We start from the raw sequence: 13,685 nt of genomic DNA, 5'->3' as shown, positions 1-13,685 counted from the left end.
TCCTGGTGACTCATGGATGGTTGAGGTGTGAGGAGGTCACTGTCCCTGTAACAACTGAGGGTCGTTTAACCAACTCTGTGGACCCTTATTATATGCCAGGTACCATGCTCAGTTCTTTATATTCATTATCTCTCTCAATGTTGACAAAAATCCTGTGTGGTTGGTACCACTATTGTTCTTCTTCTACAAATAAACAAAATGTGAGGTTATGAAAGACAAAATAACCTGCCCAAGGACAAGGGTGAACACAAATTCATCCTCATGTCCAGTCCCTCTAGTTTGTCCTTCTTTGTACCAGATCATAAAGTCACACACTTCTGCCAAGGTTAATGGTTTTTTGGGGCCAAAACCCACAGACCCTCTAGAAGACAGTATAGACCATCTGAGGTCCAATGCATGCGAGGGGAGAGGCCAGAGAAATATTGGCATCGTGTATCTCGGAGCACTCAAGCCCGGAGATTATAAGCCAATGAACAAGCAAAATCCATTTTTTATAGTTGTCATATGTCTTTCCCCAAATCACCTTTTCTAGAACAAACAAGAGTGTGAAGATTCTCTTTATATTTAGGGTTTTGACTTGTGCTGGGGGGGTGCAGAGGTCCCTGAATCCAGAGGAATAGGGACAGCTATAGACTTCATGGGACTCTCTTGGGCTACCCACTTCCCTTCACTGGATCTCAGCTACTTCATCTGCAATAAATAGGGCTTGCATTTGAGCAGTGTTTTCCAAACTTGTAACTTTGTTATGATCCAAAGTAAGAAAAAAAATTTTATACCATGACCCAACACACACACACACCTCAGAAATTAGTTTTACAGTACTCAGTACTACTCTGTGATGTCTTCTGATCTACTCTATCTATTCTCTTCTATTCATTATTTTTTAAAGGGTGGGAAACATGCATCTGGTTGCTACTCACTAAATTGATATTTTAATTCACTAATGGGTGGCAAACCATAGTTTTAAAAACTCTGGATTCAGGGTATAAACTATTGAAAAAGAATACCTTAATAATCAAGTCAGGGATGTTCCATGGGAGAACTGTGAATTAGGCAAAGCTTATTTTTCAAACCCTCCCACATTTCAAGGACTAATTTTCCTGGCTTCCTCCAGTCCCATTTTATTCCTATAGCTCCTACCTCCTTTCACTTGTACTTCAGCTGCTTTGTACTCAGATGTCAAAAATTATTTCCGAGCAGATGCTTTCGTTTTCTCTGAAATAGCTCTGTCTCCTTAAAAGCAGCCTTCTTGTTTTTGCTTGAGCTACCTTTAATGGGTTTCTGTGACTTGCAGGTCCTCTGTTGGAGAGATGCTTCCATGGATTCTAGTCCTTGACACCACTCACCTTTGACTTTCAGAGTCAGGTACTTGTAGTCCCAGGCAACCCCATAGATGATTATGCATTGGTACTGTCCTTCGTCCCTCACTTGGACTTGAGGTATGTGGAACAAGGCCTTCCCTAGGGACAGCTGCTCCTCCAGCAAAGTGGCTCTTTCACGGTGTGGGGATGTATCATTTTCCACCTTTTGCAAACTGGCTGTTATTGCTCCAAGGTTCACATGACTTCCAGTGTCAAAGTTGCATTCCAGGGTCACATTGCAGCCATGCTCTATTATGTACAGTTCCTTAGGGACTGTCACTGTGAATAAAGCTGAAAAGAAAACAAGATATTTTGCCATTGTCTGCCTTTACTTTACATTCCAGTTCTTTTTTTTTTTTTTTTTTTTTTGAGGCGGAGTCTCGCTCTGTCGCCCGGACTGGAGTGCAGTGGCCGGATCTCAGCTCACTGCAAGCTCCGCCTCCCGGGTTTACGCCATTCTCCTGCCTCAGCCTCCCGAGTAGCTGGGACTACAGGCGCCCGCCGCCTCGCCCGGCTAGTTTTTGTATTTTTAGTAGAGACGGGGTTTCACCGTGTTCGCCAGGATGGTCTCGATCACCTGACCTCGTGATCCGCCCGTCTCAGCCTCCCAAAGTGCTGGGATTACAGGCTTGAGCCACCGCGCCCGGCCTACATTCCAGTTCTTACAAAGTGTGACCTGAGACCCATCTCACCCCCATTTTCCAAAAGGCACCTGTCATTATCTCGACATTCCCTTGGCGAATCCTTTCTCTCCTTTGCCCCGTCCATCTGGGCAAGAGGGGGATTCTTGACCCGCTGATCTGAGGTAGCTCTCTCCTCCAAACATTCCCTCCTGGGCAGCTGACTGCCCTTTGCTCCTCTCTGGGCACCCCAGCAAGAGCTTCTGGTCGACAACACTGCTTGCTCTCAGAGGCCTCTCCCACCTCCAGTCCCTGACCCCCTGAGCCCTATAGTCATTCCAGATCGTATGTCATATAAGAACAAAATGCTTCCTTACGAATTCCCTACCATCAAGGTCTGAGCTCATGTTACTTAAATACCTTCACATCCTATTCTCCAGGTTCATTTTCCTCAATCCATATTGATTAATTTATATATTTTCCTGCCAAATATCACTTCCTCTCACCAGTGATGGTGATAATAACTATTACTTGTTGAGTTCTTACAATTGTCAGACACTCTGCTAACACATTGTCTCACTGAGTCTTCCTAGAAGCCAGCAAGGTAGGTAATAATATTCTATCCTTGTTTTTCAGAAAACAAAAATGAGGCACAAAAAGGTTAAGTAACTTGCCCAAGATTGCACAGCCAGAATCAGATCAGGTATTTCTAACCACCACATCATACAAGTCCACTGTAGATGCTTTCTATTTTCTAACAATAAAGGGAAAGGAAAAATGGAACTGATATTTAATGTATACCTAGTATGTACCATGCCAGGCACTGTACTAGGAACTTTTACTATATTGTTTAATACTGAAAACATGACCATGAAACATGTTTTGTCATTATGGTTATATAGTTGAGGAAACTGGCTCCAAGCAGTTCACTTCAGGACATGCATTAGTAAAGTTAAAATCCAGAGCCAGTCAGATGTTTGACTTCAAAATCTGTAGTTTCCACTCAGTGTTTACCAAAATGTGAGGGACACACCACTAGAAGTATGTAAGATGATTTTAGATGAGGCAGAATCAAAGCCTAAATGGAGTTAAATTATTCAGAGAGGAATTTATTCCCTTTTCAATTATATTTCAATCCTTCAATTGTATATAATTTGCAACTAGACTTCCACACCTCTAACACTGGCTATTTTTCCTTTTAATCAAACAGGAATCTTCCAGGTAGATAACAGTATCTGGGTAGGATTTGATAACACTGCTTTATTTTCATTGCATTTATTTTTCTTCCTATTCTCTATTTACCCGTGCAAATGATACTTGTTTTTGATCTACCACAGGGGTATATGGTTTTATTTTTTAAAAGTTGAATTGATCTAAATAGTTCTATAAAAATGCATAAGGAGTGGCCAAACTAGTAAAGGTAGTGTTTACATCAATAAAGTGTGAAAAATGACAAAATTAGGCTGCTTCCATCATTACTGAATGGGTATTCATTGTGATGGAGGTATAGGAAAATCTTGAAGTAGTTTTGGAATAATCACAGAAGATTAGTTCAGTAGAGCTTGCTTCATTCATTCATTCAATCATATCATTCATTCAACAAATATTTGGGGACTTCTTCTAAGCATTAGCTATTCAAGAAGTTGTTTCAGTATAAAATGTGATATGCAAGAGCATAGGATATAGTGACAGGTGAGCCTGGGTTCAAATGCTGACTATCAGGATTAGGAGTCCTTTGACTGCGAGTCCATCCTTTAATCTCTGTGAGTTTCAGCCTCTTTATCTGTAAAATGAGGTTGGACTCTACCTCTCAGTATTATGGTGGAGGCTGGACGAGGTGTTACATGTGAAGCGCCTAGATCTGTCAGGCAGTAGGCACTCAGCAAATGTTTGTTCCTTTCTTTCGTACCTTTAATTCTTGGGAAAGTGGTAATTCATATGTGGAATGCATGGTCAATCTTTATCCTCCAGGATATTTTACTAACCAGGACAGTCCATTCTCTGATCAGATTTCACAGTATAAGTAACTTTTGGGTTTTCTGCTGCTTGAATGATTCCCATTGCAGTTGTCCTCTGATTCAAGTTTTTCTTCCCACTGTCCTGCAAATCTTTGAAGGCAAAGACCAGGCTGAGTTTGCTTTGATATATCCAGTACGTAGCGCATACCAAGTTCTAGTTAAGAGCTTGGCAAATAAATGACAGAAAGAGAGAGAGAGAGAAAGAAAGGATGACCCTGGTTATATATTCACCTCTGCTTTCCTTTCATCAAACTGCAACTTGCCTGTGATCACACAAATTGACCTTCTTAATTGCCACACAGCACACTTGATAGTGATATCCACAAACCTGAGATTTATTTCAAATGACCGACATTTATAGCTTGCCTCTATTCCCTGTTTTAACTATGGCTAGAACATTAATGTGCCTTTCTACAAAGAGGAGTTCATGTTTGCCCAGCATTCTTTTGTGCAGGAGGGGCACAGGGGCAGGGCTATAAGGTGAGTGTATGTGTGTACAACAGTGCTAATCATATCTGCACTTGCTGTGCCAGGTTGCAAAGAACCTGAAATAATGCATGTAAAAAGAGATTTCCTGTATGATTCTTTTATTTTATTCCACTGCACACTTGGAATAGCTCTCACCTCAGAATCTCCATAATGGGACCCTCTTCAGGGCAGATTCCTTTATGATGGAAGCCATCCTTAAATACTTGAGTTATTAAGTCCCTTATAACTTAATGCAGAGCCACCTGATACCAAATCCAATCTGTCCTTGAAGAATAATATTCAACTATTCATTAAATATGTAGTAGTCATATGCCAAGTTCAAGAATTACCTACTACTTTTACTTTTCTATAATTCTTCTCTTGTTTAATTACATATGACACACAGGAAACAGGGAAGAAAATGGGACTTACAAGGAAGGTTAGTTGCTGAGTCTGCGTAACAACAAGAATTAAATAGATGACTTTGGGTAGAGACTCTGTTGAATCTATTTAGCAAATTTATTTACTGCACTATGCTTTCGTGTCATGAGAAAGGGAACGCCTATAACTTCCTCTGGAACTCCCCTTAGTTTACAGCAGAACTCCCCTCTTTACTGCCTGGGCCTTTGATAAAAGTCCATTTTCTTCCTGTTTTTCCTGTCTGCTTTGTAAGAATATGTGCCGGGAGTGATAGGCATAAAGTATGCTCCTTTTCAGACAGGCGACATTTTTCAGCTAATATTTACAAGAGAAAACAGCAATTAGCAAACATGAATCGTGTCTGAATAGCTCAGAATACCTAGAAGATTAATTGTTATGTGGTCTAATTTTGCCCCAAGTAAAGTTTCTAAGACATGCAAATTTTGAGCTTGATTATTCCATACAAAATAAGGGGTTTAGGAAATGCAATACATTTTTGAAATCCTGAAACATTCTTGCTTATTGTAAGTTACAGAGTCAGTCAAAACACTGTTGGAAACAATTCTATGAAGAGGTTTTTTTCTCAAGCCCAGCTACAAATTAGATTCATTAAGCAGAGGGCCTCAATCTTGACTAACATTGGAATCACCTGGGAGGCTTTTAAAACACTAATGCCCAGGCACTACTTTGGATCTGTTAAAATTAAATTATTTTGGGGATGAGGTCAGCATCATTAAAAATTTTCTTTTCCTGGGAGCTTCTCATGTGCAGACAGTATTGGGAACCATTAGTTACACAAATTAACATTTGCACTTGCAAACATCTTTTACCACCTTGCCCTTTAAAGTGTTGTCCTCAGCTTCACCTGGAAATTAGGTAGAAGTGTAGAATTTCAGGCCTATCCCAGACTTAGAGAATCAGGATCTGCATTTAACAAGGTCACCGTAATTTGCATGCACATTAATGTTTGAGAAGTAGAGTTATAACACTGGTCTGCCTTTGGCCTGTCACTGGGAAGTAGAGTAATAGTTGATATTTCTTAAACGCAGTAAGTCAGACACTGGGCTAGCCCATCATTTCATTTGATGCTCCCAACAACTCTGCAAGGTAGATGTTGCTATCCACATTTTACAGATGGGGAAACTGAGGCTTAAAGAAGTGATGTAACTTGCCCAAGGTCAAAGAATGGTAGCTCATGGAACCAGAATTCAAATTCATCTCTGTGTCTTCAATGCATATTTATTTCTGTGCTACCAAGGACTGCAGTTATGACTATATATCCACTGGCATGTGTACACTATATCCATGAGTGAGGTTTTTTTTGTTTTTGTTTTTTCTTTTTTTTGCTGTAAAGGAAAAGATGTTTGGTTTACTATTTTACATGCCACATGGTTATTAAATTAAGTTTCAATCTAGCATTGAGCTCCTGAAGGTATTAGACAAAGGAGAAAACTGGAAGGTTTCCACAGCTACAAAATTAAGCAGACAACACAGGCTTTCCATTCATTTGGGGCCCTTAACTAAACTAAAGGGCAAAACACTTGGCAAGAGCATGAAAAATTTATACATGCAGGTCCTTTTGCTAGATTAGAACACTTAACTTGATGCATTTCAAAAATTCTTGAGGGAGCTTTGCATTTTATTGCAACCAGGCATCAATGGTAGTCAGCACCTGTCACATCTTCAGGAAACACAATAAATCATTTGCATTGCCCAAGACAGCTTCCTCTTTAAGCTACGTTTATATTTTATCCCCCACATTTAACAACAGAAGTGTAAGTTTTTTCAGACTTGCCACATAATGTACTTGAGAAGTAAGTGTGGGGTGGGAGGTGCTTTACATAGCCACATTCTTCAGAAAACTCTGAAGTTCCTGATTTAGGACAAAATTCTGCTCTATGCACCTGACTCATGCTCTGCTCAGTGTAGGAGGACTGCATGGAGACACGTCTTAGCATAGAAATCGTTTCCCCAACCTCATTCTCCTTTGTATATCTCAGCAGTCAGCAGAAGTAGTTTTGGATCTAAAGATAGGCCAAGTGGAGTAACCCAGGCTGAGGTCTGTGCCCCAGAATGACCTCAGACATCACTTCTGTGCCCCAGAATGACCTCAGACATCACTATGGTCATTGTGGTCCCCCTGGTTTTCATCTACCTCTGGAGTATGAAGAGAGAAGAAAAACATCAATGAAAAAAGAAAGACCAGTCTTTCCTCTAAGACATGACAAGATATAAAAAATATTTCTGGGTTATAAGATGTCCTTAGATTTTGAAATAAAAATGTAAGAAACAAACAAATATCAGTGTGATATTTGCAAAAGGATATACACATAGGTCAATGGAATAGAAAGTTCAGAAACAGACCCACATAAATATGACTAATTGATTCTGAAGAAGATTCAAAGGCTATTGAATGGGGAAAGGATGGGTTTTTTGACAAATGGGGCTGGAACAACTGAACATCTACATGTAAAACTAAAATGAGCTTAACCTATACATCACACCTTATATAAAAATTAAAATGGATTATAAACCTTACGTATAGAATATACAACTACAAAATGTGTAGAAGAAAACATAGAAGACAATCCTTTACATCTTGGGTTATGCAAAGTGTTTTTGGATGTGATACCAAGAGCATGATCCATAAAAGAAAAATTGATAAATCACACTTCATCAAAATTAAAATCTTTGCTCTGCAAAAGCACAGTTAAGAAAATGAAAAGACAAGCTACAGACTTCAAAAGAATATTTGAAAATCAATATCTGATAAATAACTTGTGTCTGGAATAAAGAACTCTTAAGGTTGGGGCAGTGGCTCACACCTGTAATCCCAGCACTTTGGGAGGCCAAGGTGGGTGGGCCACTTGAGGTCAGGGGTTCGAGACAGCCTGGCCAACGTGGTGAAACCCCAACTCTTCTGAAAATACAAACATTAGCCAAGCATGGTGGTGCATGCCTGTAATTGCAGCCACTCAAGAGGCTGAGGCTGGAGAATCGCTTGAACTTGGGAGGCAGAGGCTGTAGTGAGCCAGGACACTGAACTCCAGCCTGGGCAACAGAGCAAGACTGCGTCTCAAAAAAAAAAAGAGAGAGAGAGAACTTTTAAAACCTTACAATAAGAAAATAAACAACAATTAAACAATTGTTTAATTCCTTAGTATACAATTATAAAGCGTGAAATGATTTGAATGTCACCAAAGAAGATATACAATAAGTACATAAAAACTTAACTAAGGCCAGGTTCAGTGGCATATGCCTGTAATCCCAGCACTTTGGGAGGCTGAGGCAAGAGGATCACTTGAGTCCAGGAGTTTGAGACTGGCCTGGGAAACACAAGGAGATCCCATCTCTACAAAATTAAAAAAAAAATTAGCCAGGCATGGTGGCATGGCCTATAGTCCCAGCTACTACAGAGGCTGAGGTGGGAGAATCGCTTGAGCCTGAGAGGTTGAGGCTACAGTGAGCTACGATTGTACCATTGCATTCCAATCTTGGCAACAGAGTGATACCCTATCTCAATAAAAGAAAAAAAAGTGTGTGTGTATATATACACACACACATATGTAAAATAAAATATGTATACTATCTAAGATTATATATAAAATAATATATAAATATATGTATACTTAATATCATTAGTCATTAGGAAAATGCAAATTAGAACCACTTCTACATACCTATTAGAATGACTTAAGAAAAGAGCGGGGTGTGGTGGCTCATGCCTGTAATCCCAGCACTTTGGGAGGCCAAGGTGGGTGGATCACCTGAGGTCAGGAGTTCGACACCAGCCTGGTCAATATGGCGAAACCCCGTCTCTACTAAAAATACAAAAAATTAGCAGGGCATGGTTGTGGGTGCCTGTAATCCCAGCTACTTGGGAGGCTGAGGCAGGAGAATTGCCTGAACCTGGGAGGTGGAGGTTGCAGTGAGGCAAGATCACGGCATTGCACTCCAGCCTGGGTGACAGAGCGAGACTCTGTCTCAAAAAAAAAAGAAAAAAAAAAGAAAAAATAGAAAAGAATATCAGTGCTGGCAAGAATGAGGAACAACTAGAACTCTCATACACTTGCTGGTGGGAATGCAATAATTGTACAGCCACTATGGAAAAGTTTGGCAGTTTCTTATAATAAACCATACACTTACCACATGACCTAGCAATCCCACTTCTAGGTATTTATCCAAGTGAAATGAAAACCTAGGTTCACACAAAAAACCTATATGCAAATATTTATAATAACTTTATTTGTAATCACCCAAAATGGGAAATACCCAAATGTTCCCCAGCTGGGGAATTTATAAACAAAATACAGTATACATACAATAGAATGTACTCAACAGCAAAAAGGTATAAATTATTGATTCACACAATATGAATGAATTTCAAATGCTTTATGTTAAGTGAAAGAAGCCAGATACAAAAGGATATCTAATGAATTATTACATTTATATGACATTCTGGAAAAGTCAAAACTATAAGGACAGAAAATAGATCAGTAGGTGTCTGGACTTAAGACTTGGGAGAAGCTTTTTGTTCGTTTGTTTGGCAGGGGATGGAACTGTCCTGGATGTTCACTGTGGTGGTGGTAGTTATATGACTAAGTATTTGTTAAAATTAATAAGATTTTTTAAAAAAAGAATAAATGTTATGGTATGTAAATTTAAACATACATATGTAAGTACATCCATATATACCTCCTTTAAAAATGATATAAAATGTTTTACCCTAATTTTTCACTTCAAACTTTATTTTATAGATAACATAGTAGAGCATCCAAAGAGCATACAAGTAAGGAAAGAATTAATGATTAATGGTTTGTTTGAGTTTTATTCAGAGGTAACTTTCATCACAGTCTTTAGGAGGCACACACTTTTTTCAAGCATTAATCTAGCAGAAGAAAATGGAAATAATTATAATGTCTACCAATAGGGAACTGGTTAAATAAATTACAGCATGTCCAATAAAATACATAAATCTACGTAAAAATGAGGGATGTCTATATTTACTGATTTGGAAACTATAAAGAACATACATTTATTGAATGCTTACTAAAACTTCTTTTAGTCCTCTTCAGTAATTTCTTCCATGAAAAAATAAAGGGCAGTCTGAGAGTGGTGGCTCACACCTGTGATCTCAGTGCTTTGGGAGGTTAGGGCAGGAGAATTGCTTGAGACGAGCAGTTTGAGGCCAGCCTGTGTAACATAGCAAGACCCCATCACTAAAAATATTTTAAAAATTAGCCAGACAGGGTGGTACATGCCTGTAGACCTAGCTACTCAGGAGACTGAGGTAGGAGAATCACTTGATCCCAGGAGTTAGAAGCTGCGGTGAGCTGTGGTTGGGCCACTGTACTCCAGCATGGATGACAGAGCAAGACACTGTCTTTAAAAAGTTTTGTTTTAATTTAAAAAAGGTAAAAATAAAGAGCATATTGGATAGTGCTATGAAGAGTATTTGCAAAGGAGGTTTTACTGGACTGGGGTAGGTGAAGCATTTCTGGGGAACTGGCAAAGTTCTCCTTCTTAACCTAGGTGGTGGTTACAAAAGTAATCACCTTATAGTAATGTTAAGCTTTATAGTTGTTTTATGTGGTTTTCTCTGTGATATATTTTACCACAGAAAGCTTTAAATAAATTTTCAAAATATATTTAATTAAGTAAAATGAACATCTGTGAACCTACCACCTACCTTAAGAACTAGCACATTACTAATGATGTATATCTACTGCCTGTACCAGAGGTAATTGGCATCCTGAATACTGGGCTTATCAATCTCTTCTTTACTTTTGTGTTTTTTGAGACGGAGTCTCACTCTGTCGCCCAGGCTGGAATGTAGTGGTGCAATCTTGGCTCACCGCCACCTCCGACTCCCTGATTCAAGGGATTCTCCTGCCTCAGCCTCCCAAGTAGCTGGGATTACAGGCATGTGCCACTGTGCCCAGCTAATTGTTGTATTTTTTGTAGAGATGAGGTTTCACCATGCGGGCCAGGATAGTCTTGGTCTCCTGACCTTGTGATCTGCCTGCCTCAGCCTCCCAAAGTGCTGGGATTACAGGCGTGAGCCACCACACCTGGCCTCTTCTTTACTTTTTAAGCTTTATCTTCTATATATAAGGTATGCTTAAGCAATATATTTATTTATGAAAAGGACATTGTGCTATATGTTATCTTCTGGGCTTAATTTTTATTTATTTAGTTTTTTACTCAACATTATGCTCTAAGATTCATAGATGTAATCACATGTTTTTGTAATTTATCTACATGCTGTATAATAAATTTAGTCACATTTTTTGTAATTAATTTTTTGTAATTAATTTATTCACACGCTATGTATTATATATATAATATATATATTCTATAAATATACCATGATTTCTATATCCATTCTCCAGTTGAAGTTCTTCTAGACCTACTCCTAGAATCAAATTCTCCAGGGCATTTCAGTTGTTTTTATTTATTTGTAATGTCTGAGAATACCACCATAAGTGTTTTTTTGTTTGTTTGTTTTTTTAACGGAATCTCATTCTGTCGCCCAGGCTGGAGTACAGTGGTGTGATCTTAGCTCACTGCAACCTCTGCCTCCTGGGTTCAAGTGATTTTTCTGCTCAGCTGAGTAGCTTGGATTACAGGTGGCTGCCACCATGCCCGGCTAATTTTTTTGAATTTTTAGTAGAGAGGGGTTTCACCATGTTGGCCAGGCTGGTCTCAAACTCCTGATCTGAGGTGATCCACCTGCCTCGGCCTCCCAAACTGCTGGGATTATAGGCGTGAGTCACTGTGCCTGGCCAAGTGTTATTTTTAAAATTTAAAAATAGAAAAGAAATGTGCACCGATAGGGTACTAAGCATCATACTGATTCAATTCATGTATCTTCTTTTCTTTTCAATGAAGCATGCAGGTCTGGGGCTGTACAAGGAGCAAGGAAGAAAATGTAATCCTCTGTCTGTCTGGCCAGCCTGATAGCTGTAGCTCCCTCTCAGGCACTGGGTGTTGCAGTCTGATTACTCTCATATTTTTATATGAGAAATTTCTTGTATTTTTAAAATTATATTTTATTATACAAATAATACCTAATACATACTTCTTGTAAAAAAAAAAAAACCTGAATATACATAATAGATAAAATCCAGACCTCCTCCCCAGAAGTAAACACTAATTATTTCTCAGATTCTTTAGTTTTTTTGTTGTTTTCTTTTTCAGGTACCCTCCTCTGCAATCAAAACTCTTTAATTAAAGAGACATGAAATGACAAAATTTTTAAAAAAATACCGTAAGGAGAAGGCATTCTAATTTAGGTAGGTATTTAATATTTGTTTGAACTGATGTTATCTGCACAGTGGAAAGCAGAGAAGAATCCCACGTTTGTGAAGAAAGTGAGAAAGTGCTACATTTTTACTTTCCTTTCAGTTAATTCAGCAACACAATTCATTACACATATTTTTGATTCTGTGAATGTCCAGAATAAACATCCAATACATATCCATGTTCAGACTTCAGTGCAAAAACCGATTCCAAAGTTGGAAGATTTATGGATTGTCTGCCATTTTTGATTACCATCATCATGGTAGCACAGTAGAGTAGAAAGGACATTAGCTTTGTGGAAATCTTGCCTGTGTCACCTGATAACTATATAATCTTGGGGAAATTAAGTACCTTTTCTGAGTTCTAGTTCCCTCACCTGCAAAATGATCGTTGTGAAGAATAAATGAACTATACCATATGTAAATTTTCTAGCACGGTATCTGGCATTTAGTGAATTCTCAATAAATGTAAATGCTCTTCCTTTTGCCCATTAGTATACCTAACTGGGAGCTAGCGCCTATCTTCATTGTCTTGTGCTGATTATCTTAGAAGAAAAGATCCTTCCTCTGTAGAAAGAGCCAATGAGGGCTAAAAAATATTGCTCCTTGTCACCCTAGCTCACTCCTTTCCTAAGAGAGAAGGCAAAAAACAAAGACAGAAAACCCAGGATCTCAGTGTTTTTAAGGACAAACCCACAGAGGTTACACGTTCCCCAAGTTTTTTCCTGAAGCCCCCAGTCCTGCCACAGGATGGGGAACGGCAGTGTCTTTTGGCCCTCATTTCCCATATCACTCTACAGAAACTTGAAGCTGTTTTGTAGCATGGAAGTATTTGCCCCGTTTCCTTGTCTCTAAAATTCCTGCCAGGCAGGGTTCCTTGCAAAGAAAACATGAAAAGTTCCTTTAGCTGGCCTTGCAGGCAGGAGCAGAGTAGAAGTAAGCAGAATATCTCAGGGTCTTCCTTTGAGGAGGACCCCAAGTGCATGTCTCTTGTACCAGACCAGGCTGGGCAGCTCAAGGGAGTGAGAGGAATGTGACTGAGTAAACAGTGATCTGGAACCAGTTAGTAGGGAGGAGAAAGCTCTTCGAAGGTTATCAAGTGCCAAGGGAGCCATTATTTCTCAATCATGAGCAGAAAGATGATTTCCCATGGGGCTGGGGCTACTATCTTGAAAACTTAATCTTCTGTCCCCACCTCTGTCTCACTCTCTTACCTCTTGGTGTTCATCCAAAATAGTACACTCATGGTCCTAACTACACCCTCGAATGGTCTGAACTACCTTCCCCAGGAGAACAACCAACTGTGAAACTGCTTTTCTTCCTGCTCACCCTCATCCTCCAATAGAAGTCCTTTCTTCAAGTTCAAAGGGATAGCCTTAAGGTTCGTTGTTCATTTGGGTTTTAGGAAGACTCAGTAAACCACATTAAGGTATGAATGACCAGTGGCTGCTACTGTTGCTTTTCAAAAGAGAAATTCATAAAAACAACTAATAATAT

General features: G+C 39.2%; 1 protein-coding gene and 1 long non-coding RNA gene across 7 annotated transcripts in view; one reads left to right on the top strand and one right to left on the bottom strand.

Annotated features, from left to right (window-relative positions):
• The window catches only part of LOC117098557, a 150,940-nt gene that overhangs the window by 86,456 nt on the left and 50,799 nt on the right, over window positions 1–13,685 (top strand). For both annotated transcript variants that reach the window (XR_004443464.1, XR_004443463.1), the window contains one exon: window positions 12,088–12,182. This is a non-coding gene — a long non-coding RNA (uncharacterized LOC117098557). The remainder of the gene's footprint in view (window positions 1–12,087; window positions 12,183–13,685) is intronic.
• PDCD1LG2 (programmed cell death 1 ligand 2) overlaps window positions 1–13,685 on the bottom strand; it is a 60,037-nt gene that overhangs the window by 33,852 nt on the left and 12,500 nt on the right. For 3 of the 5 annotated variants that reach the window (XM_033237269.1, XM_033237270.1, XM_033237274.1), the window contains exons 3-4: window positions 3,967–4,089; window positions 1,347–1,652 (exon numbers count right to left, since the gene is read on the bottom strand). In XM_033237269.1, the coding sequence (XP_033093160.1) occupies window positions 1,347–1,652; window positions 3,967–4,089 (429 nt within the window). The remainder of the gene's footprint in view (window positions 1–1,346; window positions 1,653–3,966; window positions 4,090–13,685) is intronic. The other 2 variants (XM_033237272.1, XM_033237273.1) reach the window with 1 other exon arrangement.

The sequence above is a fragment of the Trachypithecus francoisi genome, unplaced genomic scaffold (assembly GCF_009764315.1).
Source record: "Trachypithecus francoisi isolate TF-2019V2 unplaced genomic scaffold, Tfra_2.0 Lachesis_group16, whole genome shotgun sequence".
Lineage (NCBI taxonomy): Eukaryota > Metazoa > Chordata > Mammalia > Primates > Cercopithecidae > Trachypithecus > Trachypithecus francoisi.
This window is presented reverse-complemented; position numbering and strand designations above follow the sequence as displayed.